Source organism: Columba livia, chromosome 20 (genome assembly GCF_036013475.1).
Source record: "Columba livia isolate bColLiv1 breed racing homer chromosome 20, bColLiv1.pat.W.v2, whole genome shotgun sequence".
In the NCBI taxonomy this organism is placed as follows: domain Eukaryota; kingdom Metazoa; phylum Chordata; class Aves; order Columbiformes; family Columbidae; genus Columba; species Columba livia.
The window spans coordinates 10,301,084-10,324,746 of NC_088621.1; the positions used below are offsets into that span (position 1 = coordinate 10,301,084).

Here is a 23,663-nt window from a genome sequence, read left to right on the forward strand (position 1 = left end):
CTATGAAAACACCCCATACTTTAGTACTCTCATAGTGATGGAGAGCCCACGCAGTCTTGCCCCAGGGTAGTAAACACCATCAGCTTTGAGACAGCTTAATTAACATGAGTCCATCTGCATCTCTTCTCCAACACCTAGAAATCATAGAATAGACACTCCCGTGTTCAGATCTGTGGAGACGTCTGGTACGTCTTTACACAGACACAAACAGAATCTCTGAATCCATAAAGAGAAGAGCAGAGCTGTGATGGTGCCCTCGTGTGGACTGGGAGTTTCGCTTCACTGGGAGCACAAAGTTCACTTGCAGTTGCTTTTTCTTTAAACAGCTTCATCATGGATAAAAGGGGATTAAAATGAGTGACAAACCTGGCTTTAGTCTTAAAAATGTGCTGATACAAGAGGAGAGAAGCAGTAGCATGAATGAACTGTCCAAACACAGGTTGGGATGGAGGGATGGGGTTGAATGGGTTAGCTGAAAGAGATCTCAAAAAGAAGCTGACAGAGAAAAGGTAAAGTACATGTTTTTACTGTGTCCCAAACACCAGCCATTGGGAGATGTTTGTTGTCTTTGCTTTAGAGAAAGGAGTATTCTCTGGTATAAATAAGCCTACCTGTGGAAGTTGTTGCTGCAGGGTATGAATGGGGTGAAGAGCTTTGCAGTGTTTATTCATTAACAAGATTTGACACTCGAGCAACAGAGGCATCCAGGATTTGTGAGGCGAGGCTGAAACATGAGAGAACAAACCCCGAGTCAGTCTCTGAGAGAGGAGTCCAGAAAAAGGAGCTGCCTGGGGTGGGTGCTCAGGACTCTTCTGCCATGGGTTTCCTGACATCTGCTTCAGAAGCCATTCCTGTCAGAAGGGCAAAAAGTGGGTTAAATTAATGTCCCCCACTCCCACATGGATGTGGGAAAGCTGTTTCCATCTGCTCTGTGCCCTGAGACTGAGAGTGACCTGATTTAACACAAAAAGCAGAGGAACCCCCGTGATGGACACATCTTTTTGGCTTCTGAAGCAGATCCCCGCTGTCCAGCTCCTGTAGTTTCTCTGTGGCCTGTGAACGCTGCGCCGGAGCTGCCGCTGGCACGTTTGTCAGTAAATACCCCATGCTCTGCTCTTCCAGGAGACCACGTGAGATTCCGATTTGAGATGGAGCTGGTGAGAATGGGCTTTGACTTGCAGAACGTCTGGCGCGTCTCTGACATCAACAACAATTACAAGTGAGTGTTTCACCACCGGGCTCTCCCCACTCTCCCCTGCCCTTCTTTCCCTTCTTTCCCTTCGCAATCCCCGGCAGAGCAGCGGCTGAGTCACACCCCAGCTAATCCTCCTTCCTGACCTTCAGAACCCTCAGGCAGATCAGCGTATGAGCCACATCCCCTTTCTTCCCACCTTTCACATTGTGGAATTGAAGGAATCCAGCCCAAACACCTGGGCCAGCAGCAGTTAGAAACGCTAACTCGGGTGGTTGATGACGCGCTGGCCATAACTCATCCTTTGATGACATTGTCTTGGCGGAACCGTCCATCGTGGGGTCGCGTTTCTGGCCAGTTGTTCTCTCTAAAATGCTGTTTGAAATGAAAACCAAAGTTTTGGTGGCTGTTTAGGAGCGGGGTTGGGCCAGTGCAGGGCTGTCTGATGCTGGCACCCTGGGGAACACGGGAGGCTCGTTCGGTCTGGAGCAGAGGCTGAAGGCTGAGCTGCCTGCAGCTGCTGGAACGGCATTTCCAAAGGCGATGGAGTGAAACTCTTCTGACGACAGCAGCCGGTGACTGAAGAAAGAGACGACAGCCACGGGATGCAGCTTGTGACGTTCAGACTGGACATGGGAGGAAAAAAGCCCAGTAATTCCCCAGGAGTGTCCTGGGGCCGATCCCCAGAGAGGTGGGGGTTCTTCATCCTTACAGATCATCTTGGGTGATCTGGTGGTTCCCTGTGAGCGGGAGGCTGGAGCCTCCCGAAGGTCTTTCCCAGTGATCCCAGCCTGTCTTCTGCTCCTGGAAGAGCCCAGGAGCTCCTGGAGAAGCGCTGCCGCATTCTTTGCAGCAGGTGGCATTAAGCCAACAGGATTTTATTAAGCTTTGCCAGACATATTCATTTCTGCATTCCCTGTAATCCTTTTCTTGAAATGACCGGTATCCCTCAATCTTTTCTCTGTCTCAGCCAGTAAAGGCATCCCCGTCACCTCTGTGTCACCAGGTGCCTGTCACTGGTTTCTCATGGAGAGGCCTGGGGGTGGAAATCCTGGTGGAGTTTTGCAGTTTGCTGCCTTTTCTCTCTTCCTCGAGAATCCGGGCAGCAAGCACTAGATTTGGGGGTTGTTTTACAGTTTACTTGGCCATACTGACCACATCATTGCTTTTGGACTGTTAACATGGTTTTAATGGCATTTACACAGTTTCTCCAAGGATGTAAAATAAGAATCGTTCTCCTGACCTGCGCAGTTCTGGAGGACGCAACCTGTAGGTCCCTGCCCTAGGCAGAGTCTCCGTGTGTCTTTGAGAGCAGCCGAGGTTTTTGGGGACGTGCGTCCCTCTAGCAGCTGCAGAAAGTCCAGCTTAGGCTGGCCATCTGTGGTTTGCTCTCCTGGCCAGTAATTCACAGCAATTAGCCAACTTCTCTCGAGACAGATGTTTTCTTTCCAGTCAAACCAGGGAAGAACGGACTTGAACCAAAGCTCAGCGAGCTGGATGCAGGCCTGGCTTTGCTTTTCTCCGAGTCCCGAGGTCCCACGCAGGGATCCCGGCAGGTCGCGCCTTCCTGCAGACATCCCGAGATCTTCAGGGTGGTGTTGTTTGCTTGTGCAACTCAAACCAGTTCTGCTTCGGGGAGTGTGTCTTTAAATCCTGCCTTGGCTTTTGATCCTTACCACCTGCCTCTATTCACAGGAATCAGGTTACTTTTTAACTGTTTATAGTCCTTTTATCTTTTATTTCCCAGCGTTGGCAAAACAGTGTTGTTAGAGACAGGATACTCCAAGGTAATGGCTTTGTCCGTTGTCTTTCAAGTCTGTTCCGAGATGTCCTTATCTGGAAACTATTATCTTCTTCCTGGCGACAGCCATCGTAAAATTAGAGCAATACAAGCGTATAATAACCACTCCTTTGGTCTCCATAAAGGTATACTATTCCAGCATACAAAGATAACAACGTGATTGCGTGATCTCTCGGTGGGAAATGGGCCTGTTTGGACATTCCCCACCTGGGGCACCCGTGTTCTGCGACAGGACCCGTTTCATATCGGCCTTGATGCTGCTGGATTTGCTGTGCAAAAAGGAAAATAAACCCATTCACCTTTCCTTCAGTGTCGGTGCTGGTTTTCAGCTCTGATCTTTTTGCAGTTGTGGTTTTATTTATTTTGTGCTTTATAAGGGAAAAGCTGAGTTCTGTCTTATGCTTTAGGCAGCTGATGTTTCCCACCCATTTCTGTGGCTGCTCTTCACTCGTATTTTGTCTTTTTTTTTTTTTGTTAAAATTCTCTACAAATTTTAATACTATCCTTGGCTTTAATTGAAGGGTGATAATTAGTGTTCTCGCTTATATTTGCCATTAGCAAAACACTCTGGTTTTGCATCCCGCAAAGGAGGAGGATCCCTCTCCCCGGCCTGGCCGCTCCCTTCGTGCCGAGAGGACCTCTTGTGTCGGTCCTTGTCCGTAGGCGTGACCTGTGCCGATTTGTGTGTTTGAGGTGTTAGAGCCACACTTTTCTGGGGTCAAAACCCCACTGTTGAAAAAAGTCTCACCCTGTGTTCTGAGACATCCCAGGGGCGTCTCAACCCATCCTTCTACGACCTCCGTCACTTGGGCTCTTCTCCTTGTGACACACGAGCACAGTGTGGGGATGAACACGGTTCCCCTTGGCGCTCCCTTTGTTGTGAAAAATGACCGTTGAAGTCCTGCGCTATTTATCTTTCCAAGCGTTGCTCTTTCCTCAGAGGAGCTTCCTTCCAGTGTGTGGGGAGTGACCTGTGAAACAAAATGAACAAACGGAAAAACGCCCCACAACAACAAAGAAAAAATAAAACAACCCTTCTGAAAACCCACATCCACTGGCAGCCCTGTGAGCCGCATCTGCTCGGGCAGCGGTGTGTCCAGCGAGCTGTCCGTGCGTGACACAGCGTCCCTGCCGAAGAGCCGTGTTGACTCTTCCCGCGTGTGCCGTGTTTGCCCTCGAACCAACCGTGGCCACCGGCGCTTTGTTCTGAACTCACGTTTAAGCGCTTTCCCAGAGACCTTTTTACCAAACCGACCCCGTGTTTGCCATCGTTCATTCCTGCGGCGTCCGAGCCAATGTAAGCACCGGCGGTTAATCATTCACCTGGTGCACATTTGGGTTGCCGTGGAAATGCTGAGCATTATCTAGTCCTGGTGATTAGTTACTCCTCGTTCTAGCAGATTGTTCTAAAACTTCCCACGTTGTCCCTCGTAAAACGGGGTTAGCGCTGGCAGCTTTTTGGGGGCTCTCCTGCTGAACACCAGCGTGAATAGTTCAGATTTTCTGCTGCGATCTTGCTGATCTGTTAGACCTTCACTTGTGGTAGCAGGCTGATACGTCCACAGTGTTTGAAAAAGGTCTTCAGAGCTTTAATCATTTAACAGATCATTTCTCAGAAGCTGCACGACATCTCACTTTTACTGTTCTTTTCAATTTAGGTGCACATTGGGCTCCTCTTGGGTTTGAGTCCTTTGGAAACATTTCCCCTCTTAGAAGGGTGTCCTTTGACATCTAAAATCCTTCTTTTGGTCACTGTTTAGCCCTTTCTGATCTTATTGATGCATTTATATTAATAGCATGTCCAAATAACCACCATATCTACAAGTTTTTTCCCCTCTTTTCTGAATCTGGTTGTTGCTGCTGTGGGAGGCTCGTCCCCTCTGAAATTCTACTGTATGATGAATATGTAACAAAGCAATTTTTCAATTATTCTATTTAGAAGCAGCTTAGGACCGAAGGAGGAGCTCCATACTTTTGTATTATTTGGCTGGTATCTCCAAGAAGCAGCTGATGGCGTCTAAAACCGTCACCTTTGTCTCAAGCGTTATTGTGATGCTCACGTGGAAGCAGCGCGAGTCTCCCATTGCAATTTCTGCCCTCACAGCCTTTCTGAGTCTGTTCCAGCCTCTCGTGGGTGTCGTTGTGGTCGCTGCGGTGTTTGGTGTTGGCGCCTCAGTGCTCCCGCAGTTCTCTTTAGGCTCGGGATTTGGGTCCATGCACATTCTGCTTTGTTTCTTGATGCTGGTGACTCTGCGCTTCACACTTTTACCTTCACGTTTTCCTGGAACATATTTGTTCTCTAGCTCAACCTATTTCGGTTTTCCTACAAAGCTTGTACTCTGAAATTTAGGACGCCACTAGTAAATCCTGCCTTTTCAGTTCATCTGCTTTACTTTTCAGAATTCTACCCTAGAAGCACAGGTCTGTTTGTCTCGACATCGTTGCCTGTTTCTGCGCACTCTGCTTAAATTTGGCCCAGCTTCTTGAGTCTGTCCTGTTCCCTACCTGTGTTCATCGAATTCTGTCTTACTGTTTTCCTAAGGCTGCAGAGCTCTTAGAAGATGTGCTCCTGAACCTCTGCTCTGCCGACTTTCCCCGGTTTTGAGTTGCTGACATCTCCTGGAGTGTTTCAGCTCAAGTGCCAGGGAACTCATTCTGTTTTCATTCCCGTGAAGCCAGTTCTTGTACAGACTCAACTGTTCCAAAAGTTCCTCCAGGTCTTACCAGGTGCTCCCACATACCTTTATTCTCAGTCACACTTCAATGCTTCTCTAATTTCCTGACCAACTTCACTGGTGGAATCTGAGGTATTTCAGAGATGTCCAAGCCTAGACATCCTACCACAGACATCCTGGTCTCCAGCGTCTTTCCTGACAGCTTTAATTTTGCTGCCTGAATTCTACTTCCTCACCCTGTTGTTTTTTATCTCATAGACCAGCTTTGCTTTCAGCCCGGGGCTTTTCTGTGGAGCTGTCTAGACTCTGTGTGAAGTGCTGTGGCAGGCAGTTCCTCACCAGCATCGCAGACTAAATAACATTAAGTGCCGTATCGTGCCTGTTGCCATCAGCAGGGAAGTCCCTGAGCTCGGAGGAGTCACAGAACCCCAGAACCCCAGGCTGGTTGGGCTGCAGGAGCTCTGCAGATCCCCAGCCCAGCCCTGCTCACGCAGGGTCACAGAGCAGATCACACAGGTGGGTCCAGGCGGTTGGAATGTCTCAGAGAAGGAGACTCCACACCCGCTCTGGGCAGCCTGGGCCAGGCTCTGGCACCTCCCAGCAAACAAGTTTCTGCTCATGTTCACATGGAGCCTCCTGTGTTTCAGTCTGTGCCCGTTGCCCCTCACCCTGGCGCTGGGCACCACTGAACAGAGTCTGCTCCATCCTCTGACACCCACCCTGAGCTATTGATCCGTGGATCAGATCCCTCTCAGCTTCTCTTCTCCAGCTCAACAGCCCCAGCTCTCTCAGTGTCTCCTCATCACAAAGAGGCTCCAGACCCCTCCTCATCTCTGTAGTCCTGCACACCAGGCCACCTCTGGAGCTTATGGCTGGGTAGTTTCACCCCCCTCACTTTGTTTCCCATCTGCCCTGAAACATTCCTGCTGAAGGATGTGGGTTATAGCCTGGAGCTGGAGCTGCTCTTTGATGTCGCTTGCGTGTTCGGCTTTGTTTCAGCTGCTGGATGGAGCTCAGCTGGTCCAGCATCCGGGCAGCGCTTTGTCTGCAGCATGTGACCTGCCTGCCCTGCCTGCGGCCGTGCGCTGCCTGTAGCCGTGTGCTGCCTGCAGCCGTGTGCTGCCTGCGGCCGGCCCTGCCTGCAGCGCGGAAGGACAGTAGCTGCAGTAACCAGGGAGCGCCTGTGCTCCTGGTTTCTTACCTTTGCATCATTCTACTCTCTCCCCTTCTCCCCAGCACCCCTTGGCTGTCCGTCCTCTTGCTCTGCTGATAACATACCTGCAGCTGGATTTTTAACATTTTTCTTGGGACCTCAGCATTTGCAATCCTGTTGCCTCTTCCTGTCTCGCCCACCCTCCCCAACTGAATTTCCATTTCAGCTGGACTGTTCTACACTTGTGTTCACGCAGATGTGGGGCTCCTCTGGGACTGCTGCTCTGCTCGTCGGAGAGTTGGGTCCCCCCCACTATTCACTGTGTGCACCGGGAGTTAGAACCATAGAATGTCCTGAGTGTCTCCTCTTGAACACTGTCAGGTTGGGCTGTGACACCTCCCTGGGGAGCCTGTTCAGTGTCCAGCAACTCTGGGTCAAGAACCTTTTCCTCACGTCCAGCTGACCCTCCATGGCACATCTTCTGCCGTTAGTTCCTTCCGCAGGGTCCGGATCAGACTCGCCCATCACACTCCTCTCGCTGCTGGTGTGTGTTCACATGGGAATCAGGAATCTGATTTCTGGTGCCCCACAAAACAGGATATTCTTTTAGATCTCTCTCATGTCATTTTATTATAGCATACCCCAAATCACCATTGCCATTTCTCTGGGCAGAGCTGTGTCTTCCTTGCAGAGAGCAATGTATGAAGCTTATCTGCAGTGACCTGTTTTCTGCAAGGCAGAAAGTGGCAGATTATCATTTACCAGAAGCCGTGTGCGTTTCTGGGTTTGCAAGTGCTGCGAGGAAACCAAAACCCCACATAAATTAAGGGCTGTTCCCCTAAACCCTCATGAATTCTTAAATCCCGAGTATGCACCAAAGGCACCCTTGGGAAGAACGGGGGTACTTTGTACAGGCCGGAGCGAGGCGTGGGGTGAAAGGAGGTTGTCTGCTCTCAGCTCATTCCTGACAGCGCTTTTTGGGTCACTTTTCCCGCATTGAGATTGTGCTAAGATGGGTATGAAGAAGAGTCAAGGTCCCACAAGCCAAGTTTGGGGAAACATGAGCTGCTCCTGCCTGCTCTCCGCACGGCTTCTCTAGTGCAGATTTTTGATTGCAGAGTCCTCATCTTGCCTCTGTGCTGCTTTTTCTTTCTCCCCAGACTTTGCTCCAGTTATCCCCAGAAGCTGCTGGTCCCTGTCTGGATCACCGATAAGGAGCTGGAGAATGTGGCTTCGTTCAGGTCGTGGAAAAGGATCCCTGTGGTGGTGTACAGGTAACAACCAAAGAGCTCTCCCCTAAACCTACAGCAGTTGCCCTTGTCCTCGTGGTCTCGCCCGCGCTCAGGTAGATCTGAAGATGTGGGTGATTTTCCTCCTATGGAGATACAGCAAGAACACTGTGTTGGATTAAGATTTCTGAGTTTCAAAACCTTTTCACAGCTTGGTACCTGGCTGGTGCTTTGAAAAGAAGTCTTGCCCAAAACAAGCCCTGCTGCCAGCTGGACATACCTTTAAACACCCCAGAGCAAATCGTTTCTGTTTTGAGCGAGTTCTGAGAGTCTGACAGCGTTTAGGCAACAGAATGAAATGTTTGCGTGTGCTTGAACTTTGTTGATTCGATACCTGGTAAATATATAGAATACCTATTCCCTGGTCAGCCTTCCAAAAATAATGTATAGAGGGGGATGCAGGAGGCCAGGCAGCAAACAGAGCAGAGCTTTTCAGGGCAGAGGATGGTTTCCCATCCAAAACATCCTCTGCGAGACCGGTTGAATTAGTGCACCCAGTCAGTGCACATGCTGGAACGTACGTTATGGTTTCTAGCCTTAGATTCCATGCTAGCAGTTACTAAATCCAAATATAAAACGCTGTGAAAAGAAAAGAGCTGCACAACAGACGACAACCCTGTGAAGTACAAAAGCCTGGAAACAAAACCAGGGAATTTACACGCCTCTTAATTCTACATCTTCGTGTTGCAGTGTTTGCTGTCAGGTGGTGGCAGACACTGGGTATTACTTCTTCTAGAAGGACTAAATTCTCTAGCAGAGTAATAACAAGCGCTGCTCATTGTATGGAGCCTTTCCCTCTTTGTAGCCAAGTCAGCTAAGAAGTTAATTGTATTTGCGATTACTTTTGCTAAAAATGGCCCGGTGCTGGAGACTGTCCCGCTGCGCCTCCCCACCCGAGGGCAAAGCCATGTCTTTTTGCTGCTCTAACAATTATTTTGTTCCTTGCTTTATAATATCGCTGTAATGGTACCCGGTAATTTACAGCCCTTTGCAGCCGGGGATCAGATTAGAAGATGCTGACAAGCGATGCTACAAGATGGGGCAAGCGCTTGGCCACCGTGTATCTCGTTTTCATGCGTTCTTTAGCCTCTGCCCTCAAGATTGGAAGCCAGGAGGGTCTGCGAGGGCCACGGCTTTTTCTGGAGTGCCCTGTGCTGTATGGAAAGGGATGGGAAGATATTGAAAGCCTCACACTCAGCTCCTCACCCGCAGATCAGGAGAGAGTGGACAAGTGGGCTCGAGTACGTGACAAGCGCAGGACTGTTTGGTAGAGTTCAGGGCTTTGGAGAACAAGGCTGAATTCATCAGCTCACAGTCAGATCTGTGAAACATGACACTGAAGGTACCACATTATCAGTTTTCTTTCAAAAAGTACAATTTACCTGTTAAGCAGAGCAGAAATCTGCATCTCCGAGTCCTCAGTGGGGATGCGCAGTAGAGATGCAGGAACCTCCAGGCACATTCGCTTTTAAAACAACACAGAGGATGCAATTAATTATTTAGCTGCCTGCAGAGGCAGACGGCCATCGCCTGCCAGCCGCGCCTGGTCATTACCCGCTGTCTGCACAACCACCTTCAGAAGACCTTGGGGCTGTGTGAGCAGGAGAGCTCGATGCGCTCGGTGTCACCTCTGCCCGTGTTGATGGTACAGCAGATGAACAGGACACGGCTGCAGCCCCAGGGCTGAGCACTCGCGCTCAGGCTTTGGGATGGTGCCAGAGTGAGACAGGAGCTTAACCCAGAGACTCGGGAAATGAAAGGACTTGTGCACGTGCGTCTCAGTGGGCAACCTTTAGGCGGCAGCTCTGTAAACCCTCTATTGGCTATTTCATAGAATGATTTTGGTTGGAAAAGGCCCTCAAGATCATGGAGTCCAACCATAACCCACCCCTGGCACTGCCCCCTGTCCTGAGAACCTCATGTCCGTCTGTCCAGCCCTCCAGGGATGGTGACTCCAGCACTGCCCTGGGCAGCCTGTTCCAATGCCCCACAGCCCCTTGGGGAAGAAATTGTTCCCACATCCAACCTCACCCTCCCCTGGCGCAACTTGAGGCCGTTTCCTCTGCTCCTGGCGCTTGTTCCTGGGGAGCAGAGCCCGACCCCCCTGGCTCCAAGCTCCTTTCTTGTGTTTTAATCCAAGCTGCTTGACTTGCATTGTGGCTGAGCTCTCTTATGGCCAGAAAAGCAGGGAGTGGACTCAGGAGATCTTGGTTGATGCTTTCTGGGTGATTGTTATGTGTTTGGTGGCACATGCTAATGACATCAGGTGTTCTCTAGCCTTGTGCTCTGGATGAATCTGGGAGTAAAAGCTCAACTGGTAAACTACAAAGGCACTTCATGCTCCAGCTCTGGATTCTGAAAGGGTCTTGAGTCATTAAGACTAAACTGAGGACCCCTACAAAGTAATTTTGTCCACATAAGTTAAAACACTGGCACCTTCTGCCTTTCCAGCTTCAAGAAAGGAACTTTGTGCTTTGAGGAAACCTCCACAAAAATCCCCTGTAAGAAAAGGCCTGAAATGCATCATGTGCTTGTGCAGGGGAGGTTTGCAGGTTCTCCTGCTGAGCCCTGGCTGCTCCCCTCACCCAGGAACTCATCGCGAGCTCCCTCGTGGTTTTGGTTCGTCCACTGGCACTTTCATGACTTCACGCTCATCGGTACTGGCCGTATTTCCTCGTGTTTATTGGCATGTCTGATGTGTCTTGAAACCGACCACCTCAAGGCCATCCCCTGCCCAGCATTTGTTGCAGTGCTGAGAAGTTAGTGCTACCAAGAAGTTTTCTGGATTTAATGTGACTCCCTGGCAGCAGCTGCGGTGTTGCATTCAACAGGCGACCTCTGACTGAAGTGGCCTGCCCAGCTGAACTCTTTTTCCACCTCTGCACCCCAAAACGGTGCCACCGCGTCCCAGCAGCCTGCAGGATCTGTCCCTGGCACAGCTCCTGCCTTTCCCAGCAACGTGCTGAGGCGCTGGCTGGGAAAGCGCCGGTTGGCACAGGCCAGAGCACGGGTGTGCCAGCAAACAGGCTCGGGGAGCGTGGGCTGGTGCTTAAGTCCACGCCTGGGCTCTGTTTCATTTCTGAGCATAAATAAAGCCTTGGCTCTTGTCTGTGTGAACTGTCCTTCCCTGGTCCTGAAGCCGGCAGTGGGGCTGAGTGCTCGGTACATCACCCTGCGAAATGCAACAGCTATAGAGGTGGCGTTGAAAGGCTGAGGACCCCGCGGTGTTTTGACTCAGCTGAACCGTGAAAGTCTTTGGTTTGAAATCTTGACCATTATTATCTGTGAGATGTCACTAATGATAACAGATCTTGTGCGTTTATTGATAAGTGGCCTCAGGAGAATAAGGGGACCTTGTCTTTGAGAAGCAAAACTGTTCCTGCAAAGTGCAGGAGCTGCTGCTGAGACACCAGAGGCCCCATCAGGAGGTCAGAGCCTCGGAGCATTGCCGGGGCATGCAGCAAAAGGCACGAATAGGTGCTCTCATCCCTGTGGAACAGCAGAGCTCCATGCAGGGTGGCAGCATGAGGAGGATGCACCTTCACGAGAGCTCCTCAGAGCCCTCGCTGGCAGCCAACCAGCCTGGGGTGCTGGGTGAGGCTCCTGCTGTGCGTCAGCATCCGCACCGTGACGTCCCCAACTTTGCACCAGTGCAACTTCTTCAGAGCCGTTGACCTACAAACAGAAGACACCTGGATGTGGTTTGTCAGGAGCTTTATCTGCATCTTCCAGCTCATCTTCAGAGGGGTTCTGCCCAGGCAGTGGTGGGATAGGAAGGATGAACGCTGTTGTGAAGAACCGAGGTGCAGGCTCTGGTCTGTCCTGTCCCCAAGAGGGGCCAGGAACCACGCGTTGGGTGTCAGGAGGTCTAACAGGTGGGACAAGTACACAGGGATTCCTTCCTGGGGCATCTCTGGAGCAGCCGGTACCTTAGATTTCCTCTAACAGATATTCGGAAGGTGTGATTGTGTTTCATGGTCACCTGGTGGACCTATCTGCTGTAAATTTACTGTATTTTGGAGCCAGTTTGTGCTTCCACATTTCACTGTGGCAGACTCAGCTGTCTGTCCTGCCTGCTGTCCAAGAAATACTGCTGGTTTTTCTTCAACTTATGGCATATCTGACCATTCCAGTACTTACTTGGATTTGCGGGAAAAATAGAACTTATTTTCATGACCTTTTATGCCTCCCGTCCATCCTCGTCCTTCTCCCATGGTGGGGACTTGTTTCCTACTCACGTCCCTTTACTGAAGCTCTTCTTTTCCTCTGTCCTTGCCACCCTTCTCTGGAGGTCTGAGTACAACATTATCCTTTTTGAGATGGTTTAGTGTGAAATGATGTCCTTTTGAACATGCGTAAGATGTGGTGCTGTCACGTTTGTTGTCTGGCTCTTCTCGGAATAACTGCTGGCACGTTGTTAACCTTTTCGTTTCTTTTGACCATCGAGCCGAGGCTTTTTGAGAGCTCAGTGACTGAAGTTTTTGAGATTTGGAAGCCGATTTGTACCCCTGTCGATAGCTAGAGTTACATTTTGATCACTTGTAAATACTTTTCATTTATTAATATTAAATGTCATATTCTATCACCTACTATGACAGGATCTTTTGCAACTCTTACCTGGTTGATGCTGTGTCACCAGCAGTTTTGTCACCTAATTCCCCTTCCAGACCGTTTGGGAATGACGTGACTAGTCTGTCCTTCCCCCAATTTATCCCTCTGCAGAGCTTCCACCGGGACTCAGTAGCGACAGCCAGTGTAGGGTTCGCGTTTAGGGGTTAATAAACACCAGCTCAGGCCTCCACACAGAAACAAACCGGTCTGATGCTGGGTGAGCTGATCCTTCTGCCTTACAAGTGATAAATGAAATGGTTCGGCAACCGGTGTGTACTTTGAGGAAAAAAGAAAAGAGAATGGGAGAACACAACAGTATTAGAATAAGTAACTAGTAATTCTCCAAAGTACAACCATAATGATTTGAAGTTTTCCTCTCTGGTTTAATATATTGTCTATAGGCAATAACAGACATATATATTGTATATTTATAGATAATAATATGTTATTGTAAATAAAGTATAAAAGTAGCTCAGAAGAGTAACAGAACAACTGGCAGCTTCCCCCTCGCTGCAGGAATTCCCCGTTAAGTGTAGTGGTAGCTGAGACCCAGGGCACAGCCGTCCCTCCTGGAGGTGACATCCCATGAGCCAGAGCTGTCCCCAGAGCTGCCACTGTCCCCTGGCACCGGCGGGTCCCGACAGTCCCTCCTGCAGCGACCTGCTCCTAATATCTGGTTTTGTGAGCTGTTCCAGCTCCGTGAGCTGCTCGCAGCCACGTCTGTTGGTGACCATGTGAGTGACGGCCTCCCCGTCACCATTTTGTTCTGAATGGCAGTTATTGTTGACGCTGTGTCCCAGCACTGGAACGCAAGTGTAAATGCAGCAGGTGGTGCGGTGAGGGGGTTAGAGGTGTCTCTGTAGGTGAGGTTTGCTGGGCTGGTTCTCCGGGGGTTCATGAGGCTCCCGCTTCCTCTGCAGACACGTGCGCAACGGGGCGGTGATCGCGCGCTGCAGCCAGCCCGAAATCAGCTGGTGGGGCTGGCGAAACGCTGACGACGAGTATCTGGTGACGTCTATTGCCAAAGCCTGTGCATTGAACCCTGGTGCGAAGGTGCCGGGCGGTGTGCCGCACAACGGGAGCAGCGACGGCGCCGAGGCCTGCGACACCGACTTTGGTGAGACACCTCGCTCCCCTCTGCTCCCCAAACACCTGAGTCGATCAGGGCTTCCTGCACCTCAGGGTTCCTGCCAACAGGGCAGCAATCCCAGAACCCCAGTCTGGCTGGGCTGCAGGAGCTCTGCAGATCCCCAGCCCAGCCCTGCTCACGCAGGGTCACAGAGCAGATCACACAGGTGGGTCCAGGCGGTTGGAATGTCTCAGAGAAGGAGACTCCACACCCGCTCTGGGCAGCCTGGGCCAGGCTCTGGCACCCTCAAGTTTAATCTCAATATCCAGAGGGATCATCTGGGCCCCATCACGCCGGGGCCACGGTGTGTGGGACGGGTTTCTGGGCTCGGTCATGGCCGGCGTTGGTGGCCCCGGGGGCCTGTCCTGGGAAGGAGCTCAGTCCACGTTTGTCTCTGCAGACTCGTCCCTGACGGCGTGTTCAGGCGTGGAGAACGCGGGAACTCCTCAGAAGCTGCTGATTCTTGATGCCAGGTCCTACACTGCGGCTGTGGCCAACAGGGCAAAGGGAGGCGGCTGCGAATGTGAAGGTACAGAGGGCAAAGCACATCCCAGAACACCTCCTCTTGGACCCACTTTGTCCTAAAGCGGAGTTTGGGTTGAGTTGGTCTCTGGGAGCACATTTCTCTTCATGCTTGTTCAAAGTCCATTATTCCTGATATATTGGTGTTGGTTGGTGAGGCTTTTATAGCAAACCTGCCTCCCTGCAGAGCGGGACTGGTGCTGAGAGGGGACAGCTAAACGAGCACGTGGAGGCAGCAGCAGCTCTCTCTGAGTGTTTCCGTCTCTCTTGTGTTCAGAGTATTACCCAAACTGTGAAGTCGTGTTCATGGGCATGGCCAACATCCACTCCATCCGGAACAGCTTCCAGTACCTGCGCGCTGTCTGCAGTCAGGTGCCGGACCCCAGCAAGTAAGTGACTGTTCTCTTGCTGATTTTGACACCCTAATCTGTGAACGTCCTGGAGTATTTTCCCTCCCTTTTCCTTTTTCCTGTCCCAGGTCTCTACTTCAGAAAACAGAGGGATAGAAACACACTTACAGTGCTTGAACACTGCTTATTGTGATCCTTGGCAATCCAGAAGAGATTGCAGCGCTGCCCCAGTGTCACTTGGTTGTGTGTGTCCTCCAAGGGTTTCTAAAGTGTAGGTGTAGCTGGGAAAAACTGAAATTAGGGGTTGGATTCTTTCCACTTATTCCCAGGCTGGCTGGGTCCTCTGGAACATGTTTAGAAAAGGCTGATTTTCACTGAGGACTCCAAAAAGACTTGGGTTACAATATATTTCTTTTTTTTTTCACTGGAGAGCTAAGCGACCATTTTCTTGCCTTTTTCCACCCCTTCTAGCTGGCTTTCCGCCCTGGAGAGCACCAAGTGGCTGCAGCACCTTTCCGTCATGCTGAAGGCAGCCGTGCTGGTCTCCAGCGCGGTGGACAGAGAAGGGCGGCCCGTGCTGGTTCACTGCTCCGACGGCTGGGACAGGACTCCGCAGATCGTAGCGCTGGCAAAGATTCTTCTGGACCCTTACTACAGGACCATGGAGGTACGAGTTGTGCTTCACTGCTATTTCATGGCTGTTAAAAGGCAGCTTTTGTCCTGGAGCCTCAGGAGGAAGGAGCAGGATCGGTATTTGGTAATTAGCTGAGCGGCGTTTCAGAGCTTCTGTTGTGGGCGTTGGGTTTTTCCACATTCTCTTCCTGCCCGTTTTCCTCTGCTCGGCTTGGTGAAGCACAGTGGTAAATAACCTGTTGTGTTCAGGGTTTGGCCGCTTCCCTGCATATTCTCCAGGCTTTTATTGTACAGAAATACCAGCTGTGAGTTTGTGTTCGGAAACCTCTGACACGGGGGTGGTTTTGCTCCCAGCCCAGCACTGGTGCCGCCTCCTTCCCGCGCTGCAGACCTGGGTTTGCCTTGTTGTGTACACATACGCAGGCACGTTGCAAGAAGAGCCAGAGGCCACGGATGCATTTGCAAAGAGCAAGTTTTATTTTAGTTACTGCTCTCCTGGGGGATCTCCAAAGCCACCCCTGAGCTCCCAGCAGAGGTGACAGCAGCGGGGACGCAGGCGCTGGTCAGTTCACCCTGCTGGAAGGTCACTGGGCCTGCTGAGCTCGCCTGTATTTCACGGCTTTAGGCAGGTGCAGCCTCCTGCTCTTTCTCACAACAAAGCAGGAATCTCAGACATAGTGATAAAGTGCCTGGAGTTTCTCACAGGCCTATGTTATCCAACACAGGTTCTACTCATCAAGCACACAAGGTCAGTAAAACAATTAGTGTGATGTATGTGCCTTTTCTACAGACAGGTGCGAGTCACTTGAGCATATTTACATTTAACTAACTTCCTCGTCAAATCTTCCGCTATATCCCCATACACTTGTCCTGCCACCTGCCTACAGCAAAGTGTCAGCAGTTTGCTTTTGTCTTTTATTCACAGGGCTTCCAGGTGCTTGTTGAATCAGACTGGCTGGATTTCGGTCACAAGTTTGGTGATCGCTGCGGTCACCAGGAAAAGGTGGAAGATCAGAACGAGCAGTGCCCAGTTTTCCTCCAGTGGCTGGACGCGGTTCATCAGCTTCTGAAGCAGTTTCCTTGCCTCTTTGAATTTAATGAAGCCTTTTTGGTAAGAAATACACATGCAAACATCTCTTTATCCCTTGCCAGATGTGAGCAGGGCCAAAGGGACGGCCATGATATTTTACACCCTTGTGGTTGACAGAAAACAAAAACGGAATTATTTAAAAACGAGGAAGTGTCTGAGCGCTTGGGCTCTGCTGGATTCCTGACATACCTGCACCGTGTGGCTCCAGCCCTGCGTGTGGCTCCAGCCCTGCGTGTGGCTCCAGCCCTGCGTGTGGCTCCAGCCCTGCCGCTCAGCCGCGGCGTTTTGACCTGGCTCTGTGTGTGTGTGTTGCTTCTGTTGGCTGTATGCAGTTTCCTCCTCCTCCCGGGGGTGCTGCAGCTCGGAGAACGTAACAGAATGCACAGTGATGGAGGGTTTATGTTCTCTGGTTTCTTTAAATCGTTTCTTCTCCAGGTCCCTCTCTAGCCCAGTGAATCAGATACCATCAGCAGCATTGTTTTGATTAAAAGGCTGTTTTCCTTATCTCAGAGCAGTATGAGTCTGAAACATTTAATAAAGCTAAATTAGAGAAATTATAACTATTAATCTCTGTCTTATCAAATAATACAGGTCGGGTTATAGAGGGATGGGCATGGTATCATTGACTGTTGCTTTTGCTTTAATCAAGCGATTCCGATTGCTGTCCCTTCTCTGTCCTGCCCTGTGTGGCAGAGGACAGCAGCACCGTCACTGCCTGGGGTTGCACACGTGAGCCACCCCAGAGGAGCGTTAAACCTTTCCCTTGTGGACAGGACACAGCGTTTCCCGCTGGCCCTGACGCTGTTCCCCCTGTGCCACTGCAGGTGAAGCTGGTGCAGCACACGTATTCCTGCCTCTACGGGACCTTCCTCGGGAACAGCCCCTGCGAGCGAGAGATGCACAACATCTACAAGCGAACCTGCTCCGTGTGGTCCCTCCTGCGGGCCGGCAACAAGAACTTCCACAACCTGCTCTACATGCCGGGCTCTGAGCAGGTGAGCGGGGCTCCCGGGCCAGGTTCCAGGCTCTGCCTCCAGGCACCAGGGACTGTGTGGAGAGGCCGGAGGGGTTTCCTTTTGTGTACATCTCTGATCACAAGTGGTTATTGCAGGTGCTGCATCCCGTGTGCCACGTGCGAGCGCTGCACGTCTGGACTGCGGTGTATCTCCCGGCGTCCTCGCCGCACCCTCTGGGACAGGATGACATGGACATTTACCTGCCCTCTGGGTCGCAGAGCCAGGAGTTCAGCGGCAGATGTTTGGACAGGTGAGAGCCTGGAGCCCCAGAGGCCTGAGCTGGATTCTTTCCCTCCGTGCTCATTGTAGCTGCTCTGTTTTACCTGTTGTTCTCTGTGGAGAGCAAGAGTTCTGTAGCATTGTCACAGCCACTTGGAGAAGAACGTGTACAGCTCCCAGCTGCCGCTAAACCAGCAGTTAGTGGAGGCCGCACCGTAGTGTTGTGCATTTCAGCTCGTGCTGCTGCACCGCCCCTCCCCACCCACCTGTCATCTGTAACTAAGAGCATTTCCCTTCCCTCTTCTCAGTTTCAGCTGAATTGAGGAGAGTTTCAGGAGTTTTGTTTTGAGATTTCATAGAATGAGAGAATCATTTTGGTTTGAAAAGCCCCTCAAGATCATCAAGTCCAACCATAACCCACCCCTGGCACTGCCCCATGTCCTGAGAACCTCATGTCCGTCTGTCCAGCCCTCCAGGGATGGTGACTCCAGCACTGCCCTGGGCAGCCTGTTCCAATGCTGGACATTTCTGTGAATGTATGTTTCCTAATATCCCATCTAAAATTTGTTTTCTTTTGGATTCTAGATTACCAAAGACAAGATCTATGGATGACCTGCTTTCAGCCTGTGACTCCAGCAGCCCGCTGACCCGCACGTCGAGCGATCCCAACCTCAACAACCACTGTCAGGAGGTCCGGGTGGGCCTGGAAGCCCGGCACGGCACGGCCGAGGGGCCCGAGCTGCACGGGGGAGAAGGCGGTGCCGGGGCTGCCGGAGAGACGGGGCGGGTGGAGGAGCGAGAGGAAAACACTCTCCTGAAAGCCAACAGCGCTTGTAGCAGCCATGCTGAGCATGGAGAGCAGAGCAAGGAACCGAGCGGCTGGGCTGCTGTGCCAGCAAGCGGTGCCTCTCTGGAGGCAGAAGAGGGAAGTGGAGCGGTCACGGAGGAACGGGACGGCACGTGTTCAGCTCCACATCCTTCCAAACAGGAAAATATTGAGGGGGTTTCCACTAGTTCTGGAAAGCAGTTAGAAACCGTTCCCCAGGAACCTTTGAAGGCTGCTGGCCTGGTGTCCAATGCAGGAGGCTGCCCCAAGAGAAGCACCACTGGCCAAGACATTCCCGGCCAGGAGTCCATGGGACCAAGCGCCCCTTGTCAGGACAGCCCAGGCCCTGCCACGGGCGTCCCCTGCCCAGGTGAAGACAACGGCAAAGGCGACGGTGGACGGAACGTGCCCTGCGAGGAGCCTGGCCGGCCGGGCAGAGTCCTGCTCGAGCAGTGGCGCAAGCCCATCTCCCAGAGCCAGAGCAGCGAGTTTTCCTTCCTGGGCTCTAACTGGGACAGTTTTCAAGGAATGGTGACACCGCTCTCCAATGGGGACCCTGCACCCAGACACCTCCTCTCCTACGGCTGCTGCAGCAAGAGGCTGAGCAGCAAAGCGCTGCGGGCGCCGGGCCTGTGCCTCAGGGAAGGAGCGAAACCCGCCGCCTGCTCTGGCCACGGCAGTGTGCATTTTGCAGGCCCCACGGGGAGGCCCAGCCGTTCCTGGCTGCCCTGCCACCTGAAACAAGCGTCTGGTCCCAAGCACGTGCCACCAAAATGTCCTTCCCCTGTGCCTCCTCTCTACCTGGACGATGATGGGCTCCCCTTCCCCACGGATGTGATTCAGCACAGGCTGCGGCAGATCGAGGCCAGCTACAAGCAGGAGGTGGAGCAGCTGCGCAGGCAAGTGCGGGAGCTGCAGCTGCGCCTGGACATCCGTCACTTCTGCGCCCCTCCGGCTGAGCCGCCCATGGACTACGAGGATGATTTTGTAAGTAACGGCCTGGAACACCCCAACTCTGGGCCAGCAGTGCTCCTGCGCCCCCACACCGCCCCCTCCAACCTGCAGTTCTCACTCTCATACTTTTGGAGTGGATCATATAACCATAGAATAGTTTGTCTTGAAGGGCCCTTCCCAGCTCCCCCAGTGCCCCCCCTGCCATGAGCAGGGACATCTTCACCAGCTCAGGTTGCTCAGAGCCCCGTCCAGCCTGGCCTGGGATGTCTCCAGGGATGGTTCAGCCACCACCTCTCTGAGCAACCTGGCCCAGGCTCTCACCACCCTCAGGGCAACAATTTCTTCCTCATGTCCAGCCTGAATCTCCCTCCTTTAGTTTAAAACCATCACTCCTTGTTCTGTCACAACAGGCCCTGCTAAAATGATTAAGATCATTGTATGTTTACTCAGCCCCGTTTTCCTCCTGTCCACGTGCTGTGTCCTCATACCACCCAGAGGCATCTCTGCTTCTTGAGGACCAAGCAACAGCTCCTACATGCTCACTAATGCTTTGCCTCCTTGCGTGGGGAGCTGTGGAGCCACCCCCGTGCCCCTCACAAGCACCGAGCGTGGCCAGAGCAGGGAACGCCCTTGACGCTGCAGCTGAGACAACTGAGGGCACGTGTGACTCTGTTTCTGCAGACATGTTTGAAGGAATCGGACGGCAGCGACACCGAGGATTTCTGCTCTGACCACAGTGAGGATTGTTTGTCAGAAGCGAGCTGGGAGCCAGTCGATAAGAAGGAGACTGAGGTACGTGTCTCGTTTTGGCGGCTGTGATGCAGCAGGAGAGGATGTTTCTTAGCAGTTAACTGTGTTAGGGCAGCAGAGGGTGGGCTGGAAGCACGGCAGAGAGTATCACCCTTGTCCTTTATCACATCCTCTGCATTCCCTGCTGCCGCTGGGGCCGGTGGAAGGGGATGTGGGGGGTGGGCTAATCCTGAGCCATCCTGTCATGGTCCAGAGCCGCATCTCAGCCTGCGCTGGGGTCCTGGACCTGGTCGTTGTGTCACAAACAGAAAGCTGACAGGACTGGGGTTTGCTCTAGGTCACGCGGTGGGTTCCAGACCACATGGCCTCGCATTGTTTCAACTGCGATTGTGAATTCTGGCTGGCCAAGCGGAGGCACCACTGCAGGTAAGCAACGCTCTCGCTGTAGTTCCGCTCCTCTGCTCAGGCTGTTTCTCACAAACTCACAAAATGCCTGTCTGCGATGTTTGTTCCCTCCAGCTCCCAGGAGAGAGTTTTAGGACTTTCTTTTATTTGCCAGGCCTCATAAATTCCCTGCAGATTTCCATTCTGCATTGTTCTTTCTATTTTTCCAAGGCCTTTCATCCTTCCCCTGCGTAGTAACGCCCATGAGTCTCTTTTTAGTGGTAGCCAGTTTGCTCCCACTGGAGACCACTGTATGTGTTGAAAAGTCCTGGTAGGGCTGGTACTTCACCCTGAACCGGATCCTCTGCTGTGCTCTTCCCGGCTCTCTCTTCACCGGTTTTCTCGCTCCTTGACAGGAACTGTGGGAACGTGTTCTGTGCCGGTTGCTGCCACCTGAAGCTGCCCATCCCCGATCAGCAGCTGTACGACCCCGTCCTCGTCTGTAACTCCTGTTATGACCACATCCAAGTGTCTCGTGCCAGGGAGCTCATGAGCCAACACCTGAAGAAACCCATCGCCACGGCCTCCAGCTGAATGCCAGACAGGGACCTGTCTAAGCCCAGCCTTTCCTCCTGGGGGTTTGAAGGGTGACTCTGCCTCCACTCTTGTGAAGGCCTTTGGTGCAGCCCTCGAACACCACGCTCGAACGCCCCTCTGCAGCAGTCTCGCTGCTGGGCTGGGGCAGAGGAGCTCGGGCTGGAGCGCGGTGCGTGTCCTCCCTCTGGTACCCGTGGGCCCATACGTTGTAGCCTGACGAGCTAGGGCTAAAGAGGGGATTGCAACCTCTTCCTTTTGTGGGCTGGAAAGCGACGTTTTCACAGCTATTGCCTGTGCAAAGTACCCCCAAAGCAATAGAAAGGCATGTTTAGAACCACCCCCACCAAGGCAGGCTGCTGTACCAGAAGAGCGCAGGCTCTGGGCAGGACCGCGAGCTTCGGAAGGGCCTCAGCCTGGAGCAGTCCTGTAGATTCTCTTTCCATGAGTGAGATTTGCGATCAGCTTGGTGAACAAGACTCATTAGCCATCACTAATTGATTTGTCTCTTGAGCGTCAACCAGAAATTCATTCTGGCTGAAAACGGGCCGAGCAGATTTTGCCCGTTTTCGTGCTCCACTGGGACTGGTGAATGCACTTGACTCTCTGACCTCCCAGCTCTGCGGGGAGATGAGAAATTGGCTTTTTCACTTCTGCTCTGCCCGTCTGCTTCGTCCGCGGTCGTGTCCCAGCGCGGTGCTCGCACAGGACTGGCACCCTGGTCCTCTCCTGGCATGGAAACAGAACTCGCCTTCCCGTGTTGCTCCTCCGGCCCTTCTCTGCCCTCAGCTCTCCTCTTCCTACTGCTCTTTATCCTGAAAACTTGATACCTTGAGGGTATAGGCCATAATGTGTTGTTTTACCTCCTGGAATGTGCTGTCTGGTGTATGTGAGGGTTTCAGTCCAAATGCTGCTATATATTTCTGTGCACTTAATGTAACCCGAAGAAGGGAGAATGAAGCATCGATACCAAAATGAGGGTGGGGAGGACACTGGCTGACACAGACACTACACTCTGTGCTTTCCGCGGGAGGACATACAGCCCAGCTACAGCGATAACCGTGACGTGCGGCATCTCTGCAGTGGTGGAAACAATCTCTCTGACGTGCCCCAGCACTACCTAAAATGCCTCTTGAATTTGACTTCTTTTTTGTCTCCTGTACAGTGGTCAAAGTTCAGAGTTGCTGACTTGTAGTTGCGTCTCTACTTCTTTAAACTAGAGAGCAAGACTCCCAGCTCGTTCTAAGAAAAAGGAACTGGGTTTAGAAAGAAAGGTTTGGAAAGAAAGGCTTCAGGTGGGCTTTTAGCCCCTAGATCCCTCTGGGAGTATCCATCCTGCCTCCTTTCTAAGAAATCTGTGGATATTGATGAGGAAAAAGAGTTTGAACACGGGGCATTTCTTTGCTGAAATGCAGGTTTTCTTTCCAGCTCAATGCAAAGGTCCAACACGCTCTGCACCCCATGAGCTGAGACTTTCATACATGGGGGGCGTGTGTTTCATACCCGTGAGGGCATTCGATCTGTTAACAAGGCAAAGGACTTGACGCTGTTAGGATCTCCCGAATTTTTGCTAATGGTTTGTCATCTCCAGCGGAGGGAATGGAATAACGACCCTTTCCTGCACTTTGATATGTCAGCCTCTGGTGTTGTAAATCCCGATAGTGCGAGCAAAGCTGGCGTCGGCTGAGGGCCCTGGGCTGACCTGGACTCTGCTGCTTTTCCGTACTGGGAACAACCGAAATGGCTTTGGGAAGAGAAGGCTCCTTGCTTCGGATTCTCCCCTGCCTTGGACCTCGCAGTCATTGCCGGACGTGGAAGAGCGACCGTGGGGCTGCAGAAGAAACGGGGTTCACTCCTGTTTTGCGTGTGTTGCAATGACTGCGAGCAATAAGGAAGCCAGAAACTGGGTACCGTTGGCCCTGCCGTTCAGGCCATTAGTCCAAACTGCTTTTAGCTCTCGTGAGTTTCAGCGTCACAATGTGCCGGCCAAAAAACTCTAAAAAATCAGTTCGATAGCATTGTGACAAACAAAACGTGCTGTACAACTCAATACAGTCGAAATAAAATCTCTATATTAGTGCTGCTGCGTTTGGAGTCGTTCTTTAGTTGGTGGTGAATTCTTCTTACAGTGTTTCTCAGGCTGCTGTTTGGTTCTTGTTGCCTTGTCCTTCCGTTCAGGTATTGTGGGAATTTAATGTTCTTTCTCACAAATAAGAATCCAGGGTGGGACACAGAGCACGCTGTGCTGTGCTGCTCTGCTCCGCTGCTCTCTGCCAGCGGACCCGCAGCAGCCCGGGATTCCAGCGCCTTCCAGGGAGGAATTTCCCCGTTCCGGAGCAGCAGGTGCGCAGGGTTCACAGCTCTTCACCCACGTTTGTGCCGCTGTTTGCCAGGTAGGTTGTGCGGCCGTGTGCCCGTGCAGGTTGGTAGATGGGGACAGATGTGCCCAGCCCCATGTGCCAGGGTGACGCAGGT

At 52.0% G+C, this 23,663-nt stretch overlaps 1 protein-coding gene across 3 annotated transcripts in view; it reads left to right on the forward strand.

Annotated features, from left to right (window-relative positions):
* MTMR4 (myotubularin related protein 4) overlaps nucleotides 1–23,267 on the forward strand; it is a 59,633-nt gene extending 36,366 nt beyond the window's left edge. For all 3 annotated transcript variants that reach the window (XM_065037299.1, XM_005515006.3, XM_013371401.3), the window contains 13 exons: nucleotides 1,123–1,219; nucleotides 7,982–8,095; nucleotides 13,642–13,838; nucleotides 14,251–14,379; nucleotides 14,650–14,761; nucleotides 15,194–15,389; nucleotides 16,281–16,466; nucleotides 17,270–17,440; nucleotides 17,557–17,711; nucleotides 18,266–19,493; nucleotides 20,142–20,252; nucleotides 20,548–20,636; nucleotides 21,011–23,267. In XM_065037299.1, the coding sequence (XP_064893371.1) occupies nucleotides 1,123–1,219; nucleotides 7,982–8,095; nucleotides 13,642–13,838; nucleotides 14,251–14,379; nucleotides 14,650–14,761; nucleotides 15,194–15,389; nucleotides 16,281–16,466; nucleotides 17,270–17,440; nucleotides 17,557–17,711; nucleotides 18,266–19,493; nucleotides 20,142–20,252; nucleotides 20,548–20,636; nucleotides 21,011–21,188 (2,963 nt within the window). In that variant the 3' untranslated portion in view covers nucleotides 21,189–23,267. The remainder of the gene's footprint in view (nucleotides 1–1,122; nucleotides 1,220–7,981; nucleotides 8,096–13,641; nucleotides 13,839–14,250; nucleotides 14,380–14,649; nucleotides 14,762–15,193; nucleotides 15,390–16,280; nucleotides 16,467–17,269; nucleotides 17,441–17,556; nucleotides 17,712–18,265; nucleotides 19,494–20,141; nucleotides 20,253–20,547; nucleotides 20,637–21,010) is intronic.
* The last annotated feature ends 396 nt before the right edge of the window (nucleotides 23,268–23,663 follow it).